The sequence below is a fragment of the Cupressus sempervirens genome, chromosome 11 (assembly GCF_028749045.1).
Source record: "Cupressus sempervirens isolate cs-2001-9-10 chromosome 11, ASM2874904v1, whole genome shotgun sequence".
Classification (NCBI taxonomy): domain Eukaryota; kingdom Viridiplantae; phylum Streptophyta; class Pinopsida; order Cupressales; family Cupressaceae; genus Cupressus; species Cupressus sempervirens.
The window spans coordinates 93,269,782-93,291,310 of NC_143128.1; the positions used below are offsets into that span (position 1 = coordinate 93,269,782).

The window sequence follows — 21,529 nt, forward strand, 5'->3', positions numbered from 1 at the left end:
ACTAGACATTGCAAGGCAAAAAGACAATAAGTGATGATGACAATGCGGATGGTGACAGCGATGGCGAGACACGAATGATCCTAACACTTCATAAGGACATGCTAAGGATGATGAAGGAAATGAGATTAGAAAAAAAGAAAAGAAAACAAGGAAAATGGTGTATTGAGTGAAAGAATGAAGGTCTTGTCCCAAAAAATCATTCTATGACATTTGTCAAGTACTAGGACACTCACTCAAAGAATGCCCTTACAATTTAAAAGTAAGGAGCCAAGTACTCTTAACAACAATTTAGAAGTAAGGAGCCAAGTACTCTTAACAGTGGAATAAGTCACCCCACCTACCACACTGCCAAGAGTTGCCACCTTGAATGCCTCCCCAGGAGGCTATTGGAACAATAGGTGTGAAAGTGACAACCACAACAACAATATGCCACGAAGCCGCATCAAGTACAACACGAAGGGGTGATTGAGGATACAATGCAGGAGATGCAATGAATGGGGCCACTTCACAAAGTAATGTTAAAGCAATCAAGGTGGTGGAAGTATGTTGTAAAAATAGTGTGTTGGGGAACCGTGAAGATGTTGAGTGTCCCAAGGGAAACGTCGTGAACTTGATATGAGTAACAAATTCGTTAGAGGAAGTTTGGCAATCACCAGGGCCCAAACCAAGAAGCCACATACCCGGATTCTCACACGAAGGAGAGGTTAAAGGAAGCTAGAAGGGAAATGCAAACGGCAATGGAAAATGAACATAGACAAACCCATGAGGCCACAAGTACCCCGACTCGGTCTACATTGGAGGCTAACATCATAAAACATACATCGCAAACCATTGGACTAGTACGAGTGGCAAAGCTACTAGAAATATTGTCGCAATTGAAAATGGCAATCTCCAACATAGAAGACACCAATGGCGGCCAAGGGAAGGGCAAGAACACTAATGATGCAGGTGGGAGGAGAAACGCCCAAGAGGACCTTGTTCTTGTCGAACCAATGTTGCTCACAATTGGGATGGGAAGGACCCCTATTGTAGTAGAAATGGACATCATGGGACACACACTCATCAATACCATCATAGATGGAGGATCAGGAGTAAATGTAGTCCCGAAAGAGACAAGGAAGGAACTAGTCAAACTAACACTTTGGCCACCAACATTCCATTTGATAGGAGCAGACTAACATGGCGTAAAGCCACTCGGGACACTCACAGCTCACAAAGTGATGCGGAAACACAACAATTTTTTGTTGACTTTGTGGTCATTACTTTGGAGAAGGGGTACAAAGCCCTTCTTGGCAGAGATTGGCTCATCACAACAAAAGCCAACCATAACTAGAAAAAGAACACAGTTTCCATTGAAAGTGAAGGGAAGAAATACACCGACCTCAAAAACCAAACAGTAAGTCAAGAGTTGACATCCAACTCTGAATTGAAGAAGGGGGAGTAAGACAAAAAATAGGGATGGAGCCAGACAACAAGGGTGACCTAAGATTAGGAATATGCTCAAAAAATGAAACAAGTTCACTATATGGGTTGTTCCACTGAAAAATGGAGGATTATGAAGTATTCCAACCCAGTTGCCACATGCTGGAAATCAAAGAAATAGAGGGGTGGGGATATGTACCCAACAAAATATAAAGAATACCAAGGAAGGGAAAAAAAAGTAATAAAACACAAGACAATAATAAAAGGAAAGGGCCAACCCTAACTCTCGAAGGAAGATCTTTTTAAAAGGCAGTTGCACAGGAAGAAAGCGACAACCACAAAGGAGACAGATCAGTGATGGAGGAAAGGGTAGTAGATGAGGGAAATATAGGGTGTATGGACGCATACCAAACAATACAGTTAAGGCAAATCAGAAAGGGAGTGTTGAGTCATACAGACATACGAATTACAGAGAGCAAGCAAATTGGCACAAAAGTGTCAAGCAGTACAGATGTACAACACAATCAAGTTTAGAAGAAGAGCTCTCATAGAGAAAATAACTAAACAAACCATATGAAGAAAATCTTAAGTCGTAATGTACAATCAGTTTGTTGCAAGCAAAAGCCTGTACGGAAGTGGAGGTAGGTTGTATAGAGAGGGGGAAACTTATGGATGATACCTAGCAAGATAGTTCATACATGGAGGAAGAGAAGGAAGGCACATACGTACCCAAGTTGTTGTACAACCCATACAATACAAACAATTCATAGGAATCGACGACCTATATAGAAGTGGAGGTAGGCCATAAAAAGGAACAAACTGAGGGTACGGGTGTCCATATGGAAGTTGAGGCAAGAACCTGTATACTAGAAACACCTGTACAATATATAGTAGGAGAAGCTAATACGGTTGGCAAAGTTCATACAAGAGGATCTCGTACAGTTGGAAAAATTTGTATTGCATGTACTGTAGAAGTTCACACCATAGGCACAATTCATTTAGAGGGAAGGAAGTCTCGTACATCGTACAACACCAGTACACCTAAAGCATGTACACTTAGAAGGGAAGTTCAGAATTAACCGAAAAGGTTGGCACATGGAGAAAGAAGTTCATGGCATTAAAGGAGATGGTGAGAACTAGCTACGAGAACCCTAGAATGAGCCCCATGAGGTATGCTGCTAGGGAAGGTAACCATAGCATCAGGAAGCAGGAGAAGGTAGTACTGATGGGACTATACGAAGAAGAGAGATGGCAAGACATAAAGGGAGATGGTAGTTGGTAATCAGATGGAAGTTGGTAGACAAGAGATGGCATCGGAAACAAATCAAGAAAATGATATCAGTTGCCTCTCGACCCTGTTGGGGGTGTTGCCCCAAGACCCCTACAGCACCCCCCCTTTTTCTTTTGAACTACATTACAACTTTGAGTTTGTGCAATACAAGTCATTATCTACACTCTTGTCATCGATCTTCCTAGATATTACTTGACACATACTTGTCATCTGGAAGACGACTTATTCTTTTTGGGGGGGATGATGTAGGCAGTAACTATGCCATGAATAGTTAAATAATACTTTTGTTAGTTAACTAAACAATGTTCTGAAGGGATGTCAATTTTGTCGTCAATAGGTGACATTTTGAGACTTAACCATGTTGGGTCTATTTGTGTGGGATCTGGAGAAGTGAGGGTGTGGTTAATGTGGGAATCATCATGCTTTTATGTAAGACTCTGGTACAATCAATGAGAATAATATTTTGTCATAACAAATGTGTTGTGCAATACTATTCTATTCTCTCTATTATAAAGATACTTGTTGTAGAATAATAGTAACTAATTATTGTGATAATATCTCATCCATATTTGGAATATAACAAGGTTCATGATAGGCGATGCCATACTGAATTTGTTGAATGTCTCTCAGGGCAAGGATGGCCCGACAGGGATGGAAGGAAAAGTGTGAGCATGTGACAGGACATAGGGGTCATATAGTCATGATAAGCACTCATTGAAATAGAGGGAACTTTTTGACATACTAGCAGCTACAACAAGCTACATGGCAAGTTCCTAAAGAAAAAGGAGAACAGGATACCTTACAAAAGAGAGTGAAGGAGCTTGATATTGAGCTAGTACAAGAGAAGTCCGCAAGGGTGGAACAGGAGAAAAAGTTGGTCACTACGTAAAAGGACATCATGGATGCCTTGAGGCTGCTAAAGACAGCAAGGTAGTAGCAATTGATTGTAGAGAAAGGCTTAAAGCTTCTTTCAAAAATGTCTTCTGCTACTCCAAGGGTGTCCTCTCACTTGTCCCAATAGTAGAATTATAATGTTGTTTTCATTTTTGCTTTAAATCATTTGGAAGACGACAAGTTTTAAGAAGGGATGATGTAAGCAATCAATAATACTTTTGTTAGTTAAGGGACATATAATAAATAAATAATCATGAAACGGTGCGACTATTGGTATCCTTAACCAACCTAGAGCACTATTTGTAGGGGTATCAAGACAATTCTAGGTGTCAATATTTGAACAGTGATGCTATGAATAGAGATATCATTCCACCCATTCACTGAATCACATTATTACTGGTCAACAGGTAGTTCATTAATCATTTAACAGATATTCTTAATGAGTATTAAGGCAAAGATTTGGTATCTCTTAATTTTTACCCATCAAGGGAATAAGCAATACTGAACACCAAAAAAAGGGACATTACAGATAGTACCGTCATGTCCCCTCTTTTAGCTCAATCTAGCAGAGACATCTGAGTCAGCTTATTATGGGGTCTTGTAGGCTGACAGGGTTGGATAGAGACCCAGTATGGTTATTCAGTGTTGGGGACTTGATGTTCTGGCAGTTATTGGTCAGTGGGGAGATGTTCCTTGTTTTTAGGAGGTAGTTCCTACTTTTTAGGAGGTATGATCTTGCCCAAGGTTGGGTCTCCATGAGATTACTCTTTGGGTTCAATTTCAGAGGGATAGGGCTTGTTTCCTAAATTTTAGGAGCATCCCTAGATTTCAGGAATGAGACTGCCAATGGATCCTTGATTTTCGACTTCAATCATAAACAAGTGACACGATGATTTTATGGTTTGTGATGTCGGTCATTTTGTGGCTATTTGGGTTATTTTTTTATATTTCCTAAGTTAGGGTTTAATAATTAAATAAGGCTAAGTTATAGCCAATTTGGAGTAATAAGGGGTTTTTGGCCTCATCTGGATTGCTTATCTCTTGGTGCAATAGCTCGTTGGAAAGGTCTTGAACTTTTCTAAATATTTCTCTTTTGACTCAAAGCATTTCGGTGAACGAACTTCTTTCTATTGGGAAAAAGGTCATTTTCTGGATACTTGACTTCTTTAAAAATGAGAAATATATTATTTCATAACCCAATGCCACATGGAGACACTTTTTGGGTTTGAGCGAAGTTTGGTGGGTTATAAGGAGATGAAGACAAAGTTCAAAGGTATTATTGACATATTACATCTTGGATTTGTGTTTTCGGCTCTGATTGAGCTTTCAGCATTTGGGACACCAAACCCTCTTGCTTTGCCTGTTTGGGACGTAGCCCCCAAAATAGTGGTTTGGATTCTTAGGAGTCAGAAGCATCTTGGAGATTGTGCATTGTTTCTTCAAGGGAACGCAGTATTGAGTCAGAGTTTTAGCTGGGGTTTGGACATTTTATCCACATGTGGACACTTTGCAACTATACGGCCGCACCTGGCAGCCATATTCTTTCCCACGTGTAGCACTTGAAGAGCTAGAATCTAGCCGTAACTTCTTTCTGGGCCCATATTTCTCATTCACGCCTTCAGGTTGGCTCTATCCTTGGTTGTATTCATCTGGATATGATTATAAATCTTCATCCGGTTACTTATTAGGCGTATATTCAAGAAAATCTGCTTGAAGCGACTTTGTTTTAAATATATTCGGAATACATTTTCAGAACTGGTTCATGTTATTGTACTTCTGTTATTACTTATTGAAAATCATCAAAAATACAAAACAATCAAACCCTTCTGCAACTTCTGTCTAGCTCTGCCAGAAAATTTTAATAAACAGGGAAAACATATTTTAAAAATATAAATTTACAGCAGATCAGCAGAAGAGATCCATTAGGGATCTTTCAAGTATTGAAACAAGTGTCGAATTGCTTGGTTGAATAACCCTAAATCACCCACAAAGGGCCCTCCAATCACCACATTAGCCTACGGCGCCCGCTGCTAATAGGATAACTTTTAAAAATAAATGATGCTTAGGAAGGCACAAAAATGGGGACAATACATACAGCTTCTATAAGAGCTTAAAAGGGTACAAATGGAATTTATGCCTCAATAAAATAAACATTCTATAATTTTTTGTCCTTTCATAACCACACACTACAGAAATAGCTTTTTCTACAAACTCGTATTTGCACTCACATACAAATAAATAAACTATTTAAAGGCACAGCTTAAGTTATTTATCCCTGGAAAATTAATGCTAGCCAATTTGTGAATAAATTCCTTATTTCTCTAGTTGACTATACAAAATCCTCTCTCTCATGAAACATTACATAATCAAAAGGAACAAGTGTTTAGCACAACAATGAAAGTTGCACAAATCCACTCAATCAGCCACTCAGGTTTTTGTCTACAAAGTTGATGGCAAGAAGAGGTTTTGTCCTTTGACTAAAGACTGAACCATGTTCAATCTCCCAGATTAAAAGATTTTCGAAAGATAATCAAAATGCCAAATGACTATGTTCCACTTTTTATAATCTTTTCTTTGAACTTTCTGAAAAGAATATAATCTAGTTTCAGTTTTTATAATAAGCTTATGAAAGGTACTTTCTAATGAAGTGACTCGGCTACAAATTTTCCATTCACATAATATAAAGTTGCTTCTTAGAATAACTGAGGATCAAATTTAAATAATTAAAAATGAAAAATCTCAAGAAGCTTAGAAGTTAGGACTATTTAAAATTTAATCAATTATTTATTTTATGACCTTTTTAAATAATTAAAATTATTCTTTTAATTTATTATTTATCTAAAACTTATTGTTAATCACTTAATTATTTTCTAAGGTCAAGTAAAAGGGACAGTACATGTTCAAAACTAAAGACTGCTGCAATAAACCAAAAGTGAACCAAATTGCATAGATAAACAAATACTCAAATGGCCAGCAGTAAATGTATCTCTAGAAGATGAAATAAGGCAGATTGCAAGTTTACTGGCACTATCATGCTGCTGTTTAACTATAATAACAGAACTGGGCAAACACTAAGAGCATACTAAATGAGAGATTTTTTAACAAGAGTCCAATCATCAACACACCTTCAAATACACCAGCCATAATCAACAACGCAAATTAAAAACAAACACTTCAAATTTACACAAACTTATCTCTATGAATAATTGTTCAAAATCAGATATTATACATTTATGATTGTATCTGTGTTATGTCTACAACAGATATATAAAATAATGTGTACCCCATACTAGTATTAGAAACTCTCTGTGTGCACAGGTCACAAGGAATTAGATCTAGACACTGCCATACACAAACTACTTGCTTCTGAATGACAAAGCAAATGTACAAACATGTAAAAGCTAAGGTGTAACAAAGATTCTCTACTTCAATTATTTATCAATTTCACGTCTTTGGTATCCTTGTTTTCTTGTCATATAATTAGAAGGAATATCAAACTTATCAAAGAACCTTTGATTAAAATATTAGAGACTAAAGAAAATGTCTTTCTTCATAAGCAATGTTAACAAATAAGATCCCTATAGCAATGAAAATTTCTTACCCTTAATTGAATTCCTCTAATTGACGCTAACTTTTCCACTTCACGATAACCGACCCAACTACCATCTGGACGTTTCATGTTGAACGTCACAACAGGACCTTGTGCACAAGACAAGCCTTGATAACCCTACATAATGTGATAAGTGACAATCATCCCAAATACAAAAATATTAAATAAATAGGCCTACAATGTACACAAAGATGTAACTTTTAATATCCTTGTACATATATTTGAACAATGAGAACCTACAAAACTGAAAAAAAGAACAATAAAATATGGCTTCAAAATGCTAGAATCATATGAACTTTACAAACTACTAGTCTATAAGAAATTAATTCAAAGTGATTTTGACTCACACTTATGAGTAGAAGAGATGATAAACTTTATCATTTTGCTGACTTAAAGACAGTATTTTATATAAGTTTATTAAAGAAGTTCATGCCCTGAACACAACATGCATAATGCAGGGACCATTGAACATAATACATAGACATGTGGACAAGACCAAAACGTCAAGCTTTTATGAGGCATATGGATTTTCTTTTTCAAAGAAATGCAAGAAAAATATTTAGAGAAAAAAGATCCAAAAGAAAGACATCTATAATCATTAATTGTGATTGATAAAACATGCACGTAGAGACTCCTACTAATGTTTCTATTGCTGATAAAGATTAACGTGCTTTTAATAAATAAATCATATATAACAAGGTTACTAACACATGAATTTTCCATCCAATAAAGATGGTGTTTATGCTTTCAAACCTGCCTCGATAACAATCTGTGTGTGTGTGTGTGTGTGTGTGTGTGTGTGTGTGTGTGTGTGTGTGTGTGTGTGTGTGTGTGTGTGAGAGAGAGAGAGAGAGCATATGCACATACTGTATAGTTTCAAGCATATCTCATGAACTTAAAAAAAAAGCTTGATTGTCTGGAAAAAAATTATCGAACCTATTGATAATAAAATTCCACGCATAAGAGAATGCACTATTATGAAAGATCAATTATAGGTTGTATTAGGTTTGTATGAAGCTTGGGCAAGAATGAAACAAGGAGTTTATATTAATGTCCATGACTTACTAAGAATTAGTGAAACGCACTAAAGCATACATCTGAAAGATCACTGTTCCTTTCACATTAATCTAAACTAATAACTTTAGTTTTTTGCAATATTCCTTTATCAAACTGCTGCTTTCTTTGCATATCCCAATCGTAATTCTATTTACTAACATTTTAACCTGATGTCTTCAATAAATCTTTGTGATCATTTTTCCTGAATAGGTACTTCATTGTAAATCGCTGGCTTAACATATCATTTCTTACGAAATCGTGGAGTCATAACTATGAGGATTTTCTTAGGCTATTGATACTCTCTTCATGGCAAAGGCATGAAACACAGCATCAGCATGATGGGTACTTTCTAATAGTGAATTAGAACCCTAGGATTATATTGCTTTACAGTTCAGCTGTTGTTACAAATGAGAGGTAGTGTTGACTTTCTAGAGTTTACATCTATGGTGCATTGGTTTGGCTCTCTCGAAGAACAATTCTTTAAGGAGTTGACTGAATCTATTCAATTTGGATTTATCTTCTTACAAGAGCTTTACAGGAGGTCTCTTGTGTTTCTACCTTGTAGGACAGTGCCTCGTGTAGATGGTACTATAGTTTTCTTATGTTGACTCAAAACCCAAGGATCAATTTTTGGCTTCGGCTTGCATCAGTCTGATGTTTGTGGGATTGTATTGGCATTGCTTGAGGACAAGCAATCTTTTGGAAGGGTGGACTTTAATGTCCCCATTTTCAAGTTCTCTTGTAGTGCAGTTGGTGTTCACTTTCTAGGTTAATGTCAGCATGATCAAAGGAGTACTTTGATGTCGCTTGTGTGTTTAGATGGATTGATGGACATGATTTGCACTTTCTGGAGAAATTTTGTAGAGCTTGTCTATTCTTACAATTTGTAAGATACCTTTTATAGTGCTATCTCAGGTAACTGATCTCAATCTAATTGTATTTTTAACTTCATAGTGCAGAGTCTTCAATTTCAGAACCTTGCAAATTTCCTAAGGCTGAGAAATAATATTTTATTATTTCATTATATGTTTTAATAGAGTGGTTTTATTAGTTGAGTGAAATAAAGTGGACATCAAAGGTAAGGAGGTGAAAAACAATTTTACTATCTTTTTATGTGACCTAAAGTGAAAAGAAAATAAAGATTTAAATGATATCTTATGAGCAATAATGTTGGGCATCAATATAAGAAGAGATAAGTGATTTAAAAGGGGCAAAGGTGATTATTTTATTGTTTCTGAGTTGCCCTAATGTAAAGAAAACCAGCTATGGTGGGGAGAGTGCATCCAAATTGGTGTTGTGGGATTCGTGCAAAGTTTCAACTTGGGTGAGAAAAAGTTTGTGAGATTCAAAGTTGATCTTAGTTCAGTCTATCATGTTTGCAAGTTTAGATTTTTGTGAAAATTATTGAGCTGAATCCGTTTGTATTCTTGAGTTGGACACCAAGAAGAAACAAGTCATCAAATTAACATTACCCCTTTGGTTGGGTGAATCAAGGAGAAAATATTATTTGACATTTTTTCTGCTAGGTAAGTATTTTAAAAGAGTTTTGACAAAGGGCTGCTCCTTGTTTTGCCCTCTGTGATGGTACAAAATTTTGCAAGAAGAATCGCATCTTTATTTAAGCCAAGATTGGTGAATATCTATTATGATGCAACTATTTTCTTGCCTAAAGCATGGCAATTAATTACTGTGTGCAGCATGAATATGCTGAATTATTTATATTGTAATTGTGCTGTTAGTTCCCAATGAATAGTTGCTTAGTTGGCAGCTCTTGGTGATTGGTAATCTTAACCAGCACTCATTTTGTTGTATCTGGAATGCAGTGTATGAATTGTCAGTAGTTGCATATCAATTGATGAAAAAACAAATGCCTTATGTTTCTGGAACTATCATTGTGTTGATATGCTACGTTTTGAGTGTTCTATTCTAATTTACTGATTGGGTAACTTCTAGAAGGTGACAACTTTAATCATAATTCATCTGATTGCTCTGGAGTGGCAACTAGCTATTCCTTGCATTTGCGGGACCCACTTTCTAATTCGCATTTCTTTTTAACTTTAGGAATTGCCTTTTCCTATAGAAGTAGAAAAACAAAAAAATTTATAATTGAACACATTTCTCACATGCTTTTGCAATTGAGTTACTCTCGACTCAACCTTGCCTATTGTATTTCTTGCAACAACTGTTCTTTCTCCTACTGAGACTTTAAACTTTGGACTCTTTCTTGTTTCAGGTGCACTGATCCAAGCCATTTTATCCCTCAAGATGTATAGAGAGTCCATGGAAGAATTTGATCTATACAAAACAAGGAATGCTGCAAATCTTGTTTTAAAATTTTAAAAAGGTCAAGTTGATTGTTGAAGGTTTAATGTGATCCATACAATGCAAGAAATACTGGAAATGTTGTTTTAAAAATTACATCAATCAAGTTTCTTGTCAGAGTCTGACTTTATTATTAGAGCATTGTAATTTCTAGTCCGCTGACCTATTTTTGTCATCCACGGACATTCTCTTCATGTATTCCCTATCCATTAATACTCATCCTCCTTCATTCATTATTAGGTTTATTTTGAGCTGTACTCTTTTTTTCATATAACATTTTTTATATTTAATTCAAGTCTCCAATGGGGTTCAGTATCTCAATTTAATTTCCTTCCAAAACTAGGCAAGAGCCTACAATGCAACGGTAAACTGTGAGCCTCTTATATGGGAGGTCTTGGATTCAAATATACTCAAGTTTAATAAATAATAATAATTAACCACAACTCATAATAATAATGAATCTTGGAATCTGCCTCTTACCAATCCAAAAAAAAAATTCCTTCCAAAACTTTAACATTAACCTATTAATAAGCTCACCAATTCCCTCCAAGGAAATTACTGGGTAAATGAAACTAGCCATTTTTCATATGCATTCACTATGTAAGGTCTGAGATACAAATTTTCCATGTACCGTAAAAGTTGAACATATTTTGTAACTACATCAAACATTGTTGCATTCAGAAAATTCCACTTTATGTATACAGAAAAAGGAATTATGATTCCTTTAAAGATAAAATCTACATTTATTGAAATTGGAAATATATATTGGAAAGATGCCAAATCTTGACTAACCTTATCACTGTGTTTGCCATAGAGAACGCATACTGGTGCTCCATTGCTGTGTCTCAAAGCTGCTAGCATACTGCTTGTGTAGGCTGTCAGTGACCCTGTATGGCTGGGAAACAGAAACAATCTAATATTACTGAATTACAATTTAATTTCTTTTTCTTTTATTTCATTTTCCTGCTTATAAAATGACCCACTTTACAATTTTCCATGGACATTATTAACTTTAATCAAATAGTCAAGGTTCAGCATTAAATTAATTAAATAAAAATAATAATAATCCCAAGAAGCATAGAACTATACAAAATTTCATTAACTGATAATTCTTTTATAATACCCAACTTAACCAACAGGAATAAAGTAAGCTGTCTCCACTACATAAATCACACATTCGTATTGTCATCTTACCCCCACCTTTGCCTAAATTTCCTAAGTATAGAGGAGAAATGATCTTGATCACCACATTATGGCCTGTTATAATATATTTTCTTTCCTACGTCTATTACTGGTACAATTTCTAATCCTTACACACAGAACCTTCTCAACTTACCAGGCAATTTCAGATATTCCCAACTGATTGATAACATCAAACCCATGCCGAAGAGCTGAAATGCTAAGAAATGATGAAGTGCCATCCTCAAACCATTGTTCTAGGCTTTCTCTTTTTCTTACAAAGTCAATATCTGCAATCGATGCAGCAACAGTTCCTGAAAATAATAAAGTAACCAGAGGTCTAAGAATTTTAATGAGCTAACAGGAAAACATAAAATTCTTGAGTAAAATATTTATCTATTCTGTACAAGATAGGCATTGGATCGTACCTCCACCAAAGTATGACTTCTGTAGCTTTTGAGATGAATCTGTAATTTAACATGAAATCAGTAGCTGCTAAGCAGGAAATTATTTTGATAAATTTGAACAGACTGTGTTTAAAAGGTGAAACCATGTCAAGCAAACTCCAGAAAGCCGACTCCTTTCATATTTCAGTTGGTTTTGTGGTTGTAATAGTTCAGAACTTCAGATTTTATTAGATTTTAGTGGGTATAATCAAGTATTATGCCCATTGACTCTCTGTATGATTTGAAACACTCGTGCTCAACCCACTTTGATGTTATTGGAGCTGAGGAAAAAAAAAATTAATCAGGTTTTCCCCTGAAGATAAAATTATATAAGACATATGGATTCAGTGTCATGGAGAGTGAAGGTAAAAAGTAGCAGCTCACAAGCAAAAAGGAACAGTGCAACTATGAGGTGAAGTTGTGTGAAGAAGTGAAGAAGACTGGTGGAGGAAGTTTGTTTTTCAGCAGGCTGTTGGGTGAAACAAGAGAATGAAGAAAGATCTGATGGGTTTTCACAAAGAGAGTCTTGACTGAAACCAAAAGAGGCAGTTAAAGGATCAAAGGGTAGATGACTTTGGGGCAACCAAACAAAATCATGGCAAGAAACCCTTATCTGCAAGCATACAAATTGGAAACATTCACCTACTGAAAATTGGCTTCAATAATAGTGCCAGATATCACAATAGAGAAATACATTTTCATTGTTTGAAAGGAATTCTGCCCAAAATCAAACCTTTTGGAAGAACTTAGAAAACTTAATTGAAGATAATCTGAAGCTGTTCTCAACATCAGCAAGGATCGATTGTTTGTTTGGAAATAGCCCAGCTCCTCCAGTCATAATTGAACAGATGGAAAGTATTTGGTCATAATTGGTCTTCATAAGGCCTATTTTCTCCCAAATGACTACTCCATGGTTCTTTTCTCATCACTGGAAAACAGGAACCTAGTGTTACAGGGAGAGCCTAATACTTCCAATGAAACTTTGAATCTACAAACCTAGATCCCCTATTGTAACTTATCTAAACAAGAACATCTAGCCCCTATGGAATTTAATAATGATGAGAATTGAATCCGAATTGGGACCTTTCATGCCACATGGATAGCACTACTGGGCAGAAGATTTTACTAGTTCCAGTTACCCTGTACTTTAATTGGAAAATTTGAGTAAGGCATCATAATGTGAATCACAAACAAAACAAGGAGCTAATATAGGCCAACCATAAACATCTAACACGTCAAAAAGGATGGTCTAATTTGAATTAATTAATTCATTGTGATTAGACTATTGTTTGGAAAACACAAAAATGCTTCATACTTTCAACATATTTCTGATATTCTACTTGAAGGCAATCCTTATAGAAAGAGTTGCATATCATATGTGCCCTCAGTTAATGACAAGTACCAGTTCTAACTAGGAGTGCTCCAAGCCCTGTTGGGTAGCCAAATATCTGGATAAATGCAAGAATGTGAAGTTAAAAAATTGCTAAAATCTGTACCAAAAAATATGTTTCTATATGTACATAAATTCTAACAGATATCCTCCTGAAACCTACATGAACATCAAAATAACATATAGAGTGGAATAAAAGCAATCAATACCTTATAGAATGAGAGAGCCACAAAATCTGCAGGAAAATTTGTTAAATCTGGTGGTTGTGTACTGCAACCTTTTGCTGCATCAAGAAGAACCATGTAGCGTCCCCTATTCAACACAGAGACCAAACCACTCAAAAAAATGCGCTGAACATCTAGTTGCAACCAACACCCTTGTAAATGCCAAGAAATAAAATTTAACCTGAGCTCTCCCATAATCAACCTTGCAATAAACCTCAAGGTCTGGATGACTGTCCAAGACTCCAGAGCTTTCAAAAATACCATTCATGCTGTATAACTCAAGTTCATCATCTAACATTGTAGCATTTTTAATGATTTAATTTGATAATCCCTTCAGAGGTTTACATATTATTCGGTAAACGAAAAAGAGCTCAAATACAGTTATCCCTTTTCTTTTTAATTCTATAAAGCGACATGGGATTATATAAACCTTGACATGCTGTATTGGGAACATCTTCAAACACTAATGTAAACCTTCTTTCAGATGGAAGTTGCTAGCCAAATAGACGTGCAATATCCAGCCTTTCTAAATTTATCATTAATATATAGATTGATAATCCCTTCAGAGGTTTACATATTATTCGGTAAACAAAAAAGAGCTCAAATACAGTTATCCCTTTTCTTTTTAATTCTATAAAGCGACATGGGATTCTATAAACCTTGACATGCTGTATTGGGAACATCTTCAAACACTAATGTAGACCTTCTTTCAGATGGAAGTTGCTAGCCAAATAGACATGCAATATCCAGCCTTTTCTAAAGGTATCACCCAAAGAAAAAGGTATTGAGAGTATTTCATTTGTGAAAATATTATGCCTTAGCGATCAAGCTTCACAAGAACACACTCAATCAACCAGGTAAAATATCATTTCCCAAAAAACTAATTATAAGAAGGGCTTTTTAAGGCTTAAGAAACTGACAACCCCCTTATTTATGCACACTCTATCAAACTCCAAGTTTCAGAGTTCTTAAAGGATATTGCATAAGCTACTTGGTGCACATGTAAAACAGAACCAGAATTAGCTGACGTGGATTTTTGGATCAGAAAAGAAAGATTAGCTTTTTGCTCTTACCATATTGGTATGATGATGAACGTTCTCAGTATCCTTCCTACTCGTATGATACTCTTCCTAGGAAAAATCATCATGATCAAGTTATTTTGTCTGTACATGATCAAGGGAAAATTAGAAATCAAAAATTGCACTCAAAAATTATAGTTGCCACTGGGTTGGTATTGCTGAACTAGTTGCAACATCCTGGACATGTCCCTCAATAGGTGCCTCATCCACAGTGATAGGTGCCTCAATAGGAGCCTCTAATAGATGCCCAACCTTGTGTCCCTACTCAATTCATTAACATTAATTGTTATACAAATTTTGTAATACAATCCTACTCAATTCATTAAAAGTATATTTCTACGAAAAAATTTAATACCACATGGCACCTCCTATTGGGAAGATAAAGTATCCCCTTATATTATATTTTAGATTAATATGCATGTTGTAATTGATAAATTTTTTGTTTGTTTAAGGAAATTTACAGTTCAGTTTTTTCACTAATATATGAAATTATGAATAACAGAACAACAAATACTATAGTTTGCAGACTCGGACTTGGAGAGTACTCAGCAAGCCCAAAAATTTCTACTCAGAGAAAACTTGGCAATTAGAAAGATATAAAAATTGAAATCTCATAAAGCAATTTTTTTTAAATTAAATTACAAAATAGATTTAATAAAAAACTGACATCTTGAAGAGAAAATGTATGGTTTTAACTTTTATAGCAAAACAACATGTGACAAACACATTTTAACCAGTGCTTCACCTGCATTGACATTTTACCCATGGTTTTTTTTTGTCTATAAAAATGCGAGAGTTAAACTTGTGAGTACTCACCCAGAAAACAAATAGGGAGCCTCGGAGTCTGCAAACTATGACAAATAGCATGTCTTCCACTTAGTGCCCTAATCATTTTGTGTTTATGCGCGTCATACTTCCTGATATCTTTGCTTTTTCTTGCCTCCATCTCAACTACTTTTTTACCTACGTCACGTTTGTTTTCCGCCTCCATTGCAGGCTGGGAAACAATAAAAATGGATCCTTTTTTTAGCTTTTCAACTTTATGTATAATTTTTTGTTATTGCATTTAGTTCTTTGCAATTTTCATGTGTTTTTCGTGATTTTTCCTGGTTATAATTGCCACAATTTTCCAGGAAACTTGTCTGCGTATTTTTTAGTGAGTGACTCACAGCCATGAATGGCTTGCAAGTACTCACAAGTCGACAAAAAAATCACCAATTTTTTCATGTAATCTACAAGTGCGTCACATTTGTTTTTCGCCTCCATTACAGGCTGGGAAACAATTAAAATGGATCATTTTTTTAGCTTTTCAACTGCATGTATTTTTTTTGTTATTGCATTGAGTTCTTTGCAATTTTCAAGTAATTTTTGTGAATTTTTCTGGCTATAATTGCCACAAGTTTACAGGAAACTTGTTTGCGTATTTTTTGGTGAGAGACTCACAGCCATGAATGGCTTGCAAGTACTTGCAAGTCGATAGAAAAATTGTTAATTCTATATAACTCTGATATCATACTGATCTGAACTGCAAATCGTACATATCTGGTAAAGCATGAAGGTCCTTAGAAAGGATTGGCCTCTTAATAACCTTATATGATTAACCTAATTGGTGCCTTACTTAGAAGCATTTAATAATGTTCTATTTGCATAGTTATAGTTACTATAATTACTAACTAATTGTAAATCCTGGGAGATGTCAATCTTGACAATATAATTATTAGTTTATATATAGGGCCGACCTAGAAAGAGTCATGTCCTTTCTAAGGACATGCCTCTTGGGTGCTATATACATAAGAGGTAAGAATGTGGATAAAGGACACACGAAATACAAAAAGTCTACTCCTCTAGCATTGCTGCCTTATGCGTTTTATATCAGGGATAAAAACATTTTCAGAATTATACATCATACTCCAAGAACACTTAATATACGGTCTGGTATATTTAAAAACCATCTTCAACAAGAAAGGCATAATATCAATTTTGCTTGATCAAAATTTGCAAAAAACTTAAATGGTATCAGAGCTCTGGTAGACAAACCTAGGCTCTGCAAAATGACAATCAGATTTAAAATATCTAGCAACATCCTTCTACCTTCAATGGCTAGCGCAATCAGACCCAAATATAGGTTTCATGGCAAAGAACACTTTGTTGCTTGGGAATTCAGAATTATGATGATTCTTGAAGACAATGATATAATACAGTCTGTTAATAAGGAATCCAAGCAACCTGATGCTAATCCTCATAAAACTATCTGGATTATAGAAATTAGGAAAGTCATGCAAAACATATTAGATAAAGTTACAAATGAAATAGTACCTATGCTAATAAAATATCAGACAGCATTTAATATGATGAGTGCATTATTAATTGCATATGAAGTTAACAATGCAACTAGAACCCTTGCACTATAAAGGCAACTAAATCATATAAAGATAAGGGAGAATCTGTGAATTCATACTTCCTAAGGGTGGCTAGTCTAAGAGATGAACTTGCAATTATATGGACCATAATTGAAGACAAAGAGCTATCACTTATGGCTATAGATGGGTTACTAGATTCAAGGGAAACTTTCTCACAATGAGTAAGTGCTAAAGACAAACTTCCAGACTTCAATAGACTTAAAGGAGATTGCCTTCAAGAAGAATCTAGGCAACTCAAGAAAGGAGAGAAATTAAAAACTAAAGATGAACTTCATGTTCTCAACACAAATTCGTATAAAGGTAAGAATAAGCACTTCAAGACAAAGAAGCATAATCAAAGAAATGACAAACCTAAGAGAGATTTATCCAAAATAAAATGCTTCAAATGTGAAAAATTTGGACACTATAAATCTAATTGCCCTAATAATACAAAATAGCAAGTAAACAATACAAACATTACTAGGAAAGAGGAAAACTATGATCCTGAGAAACGTGTATTCTATCCAGCGCTTTCAAATGAAGTATCAAGCAAAGCATAGGTAATTGATAGTGGATCATCTCGACATATTACAAGAAACAAAGAAGTGGTAGACTCAATATCAGAAGAAGTAAATGATGAAGCTACCATAGGTGATAATTCCACTCATTCTGTCAAAGGAATTGGGAACTGCACCTTGAAACTGAAGTCAGGTACTCCTCTTTATCTCAAAAGAGTACTCTATGTATTAGGAATCAAGAGGAATCCAATTTCTGTTACAGGACTTGAAGATGATGGACATAAGGTTGCATTCATGGACAGTAAAGTAATGACCTATTCTAAGAACTCTTCATTTAAGATATCAAAGTTAATTGGTCAAAGAAAGGGATACTTGTATGAATTAAATATAGAACCTATTCAAGCCTTAATTCATGAAGCTGCTAATATAAAACAAAATGTGGCATAGAAGGTTAGGACATCTAAACTTCAAAGCCTTATCGACTATGGAAAAGATGTTTACTGGTTTACCCAAGTTGAATAAAGATCATTTGAGCATATGCAAAGGATGTGCTCTAGGTAAGAACGCCAAAAGTTCATTTCAAGATAGCACTAGAAAAACTAACAATGTTTTAGAATTAGTCCACTCAGATTTATGTGGACCTATGTCTATTCCTTCTCTTGGAGGATTTTGGTACTATATACTTTTTATAGATGATTTCTCTAAGAAAACATGGATGTACTTCTTAAAACGTAAAGAATCAGAAGAAATCCTTAAGATATTTAACCAATTCAAATTATTAACTGAAAACCTATCAGGACACAAAATTAAAACTCTTAGGATTGATAATGGAGGGGAATATACTTCATATTTGTGTAAAGAAGCAGGAATTAAGAGGGAGTATACTGTTTCTTATAACCCACAGCAAAATGGGGTAGCAAAAAGGAAGAACAAAACAATTTTAGAAGTAGCAAGAGCTATGATATTTGATCAAAATTTAGAATATTATCTTTGCGCAGAAGCCTCGTGTATTGTTGTCCATATTCAAAATAGAAGTCCTCACTCCCACCTTAGAGATAAAACTCTTGAAGAAGCCTTTTCTAAGGTTGAACCAAATATAAGTCATCTTAGGATATTTGGGTGCCTAGTATACATACATGTTCCAAAAGAAAAAAGAACTAAGTTAGAACCCTCCGGAGGAAAGGGATTTTTGTCGGGTATAGTGAAACATCTAAAGCATATAGAGTTTACATGCCTGGTCAGAAAAACATTAAACTTAGTAAGGATGTAATATTTGAAGAAGATTTAGCATTCAAAAGAGCCCTAAGTTCTAAAGATCCTACACATCTACCTAGTTCTAAAGAAAATCATGAATCTAAGTTTCAGAGACAGAACATTGAAGAAATTGAAGGCGAAATTCAAAATCTTAGTCTTGAGGAAACTCAAAATCCTAAGAAAAGACCACTCTGGGCTATTAAGACTGTAGAGGAAGCACAAGACTTTGTTGCACCATTTGGAACCTTCAGAGAAAGCAAAAGACCTAAAAGATTTTCTAGCTATGTAGCAAACATGAGTGATTTATCTAAATCAGAACCAGCCAATGTTTCAAATGCTATTAAACATATAGCTTGGAAGGATGCTATCGTGGAAGAATATTAATCCATTATTAAGAATGATGTTTGGGAAGTTGTTCCAAGGCCTGAAGGAAAATCTATTGTTTCTTCTAAGTGGATATTTAAAATCAAACATGCTACTGACGGTACCATTGAAAAATTTAAAGCCTGATTCGTAGCCAAAGGATTCTCTCAGAAGGAGGGAATTGATTATAAAGGAACCTTTGCTCCAATTGCCAAATACACCTCTGTAAGAGCAGTCCTAGCTATTGCAGCATCGAAGGGATGGAAAGTACATTAGATGGATGTCAAAACAACATTTTTGAATGGAAAAGATTACAAAAGAGGTATATTTGGAACAACCTAAAAGATTTGAAACTCATAATCCTAAAATCTTTGTTTGTAGACTGAAGCAAGCTCTCTATGGGCTTAAATAGGCTCCCAAGGCATGCTATGAAAGAATCAATATATCTTTTGCTATAGTGATTTGCAAGTTGCTTACGATCAGTCTTCTTCTTTCTTCAGATCGCAGATAAGTTGGAGAGACAGATGAATGCAAATGATCCTGTAAATGATAATATTGTAAATAATATAAATGATGTCAATGAACCAATCGTTGGGTTGGAGATGCCGTTAATTGATGTCCTTCCTCAGCGACTTGCACGGCATATATAAATCAATAGGAGAGTCATGACTCTACATGACCAACTTCAGAGGCATGACTAAACATAACATACCTTAGATAAAACAAACTGATTATAAGTGCACTTTAACACAAGGAGCCCGATAATATATGACAGTCGATAAGTTAACTATCGATGATAATATTGATGAACATACACAGCCACACACACACACACACACACACATATATAGATATACATATATGTAGGTTTGATAATCAGCAGTAACAACTTATCTATTAATCATAAGCACAGATTAGTATCTCAGATAACCATTGCTTACTTTATTGATGCTAAAACATCAACACTTCCTCTTTAGCAAGGGAGAAGTAATACACCATTAGAGTGCTACAAGAATCGGTGAAATTAAATAACAAAAATCATTATGTTATCACCATGCTATCATAATGTATATTATAATCTTTAGTTATCTGAAACAGTATAAAAGATGTTTCCTATGATCTCTACTTGCACTTAAGCAATGTCTAGAGATGTCCATAGTGATTATATAAAATTTCATGATCTCTAATTCCACTTATGCAATGTCTAGAGATGTCTATGAAAATTTGTTACTCGTGATCTCTACTTGCACTTAAGCAATGTCTAGAGATGTCCATGATAGTAAAATTTGTTATCTATGATCTCTAATTACCTGAAGTAATGTCTAGAGATGTCCATAGAAATAACATAAGATTTCATGATCTCTAATTGCTTGAAGCAATATCTAGAGATGCCCGTGAAAAATTTGATGCTCATGATCTCTACTTGCACTTAAGCAATGTCTAGAGATTTCCATGATGGCAAGTCTAATATTTACAAGATCGTCACCTTGTAAATAGTTACCTTTTTGAAAATATGTCCATGAAAGATCGTCACTTTTCATTACATATCAGATACTACTAAATAACCAAGTAGAAGCATAAACTCATATGAATTAAATTTAGCTTAATATTGAATATTACAAATTTATCATAACAAGTTTTTCTCAGAAGTATTTCAAGTTCACTTTAGCAAGGGGTTTGGTAAAGATATCAGTTGTTTGCTCATTTGTACAAATGTATTCTAGTTGAATGATTCCTCAATTCACCATGTCTCTAATGTACTGAAAAGGAATTTCAATATGTTTGGAGCGATTGTGAAATACTAGATTAGATGAAATTTTAATGCAACTTTGATTATCACAATAAATCACAATGGGCTTCAAAGGTCTTTTGAATAAGTCTGATAATAACTTTCGTAGCCATACTGCTTCTCTAGCACCCAAGGAAGATGCAATGTATTCTACTTCAGTGAAATTTAATACAACTGAAGTTTGTTTCCGACTGGACCAAGAAAGTTAGAAACCATCCCAGATCCTAGACTGAAGCAATATCCCGAAGTACTCTTCCGTTCAATAGAGCTGTCAACCCAATCAGAATCTGAAT

At 35.0% G+C, this 21,529-nt stretch overlaps 1 protein-coding gene across 1 annotated transcript in view; it reads right to left on the reverse strand.

The window, feature by feature from the left end:
- The window catches only part of ABA3 (molybdenum cofactor sulfurase (LOS5) (ABA3)), a 219,227-nt gene that overhangs the window by 149,617 nt on the left and 48,081 nt on the right, over nt 1–21,529 (reverse strand). The window contains exons 7-12 of the mRNA XM_089811712.1: nt 13,820–13,922; nt 13,623–13,668; nt 12,203–12,241; nt 11,932–12,088; nt 11,388–11,490; nt 7,209–7,334 (exon numbers count right to left, since the gene is read on the reverse strand). Of these exons, the coding sequence (XP_089667838.1) occupies nt 7,209–7,334; nt 11,388–11,490; nt 11,932–12,088; nt 12,203–12,241; nt 13,623–13,668; nt 13,820–13,922 (574 nt within the window). The remainder of the gene's footprint in view (nt 1–7,208; nt 7,335–11,387; nt 11,491–11,931; nt 12,089–12,202; nt 12,242–13,622; nt 13,669–13,819; nt 13,923–21,529) is intronic.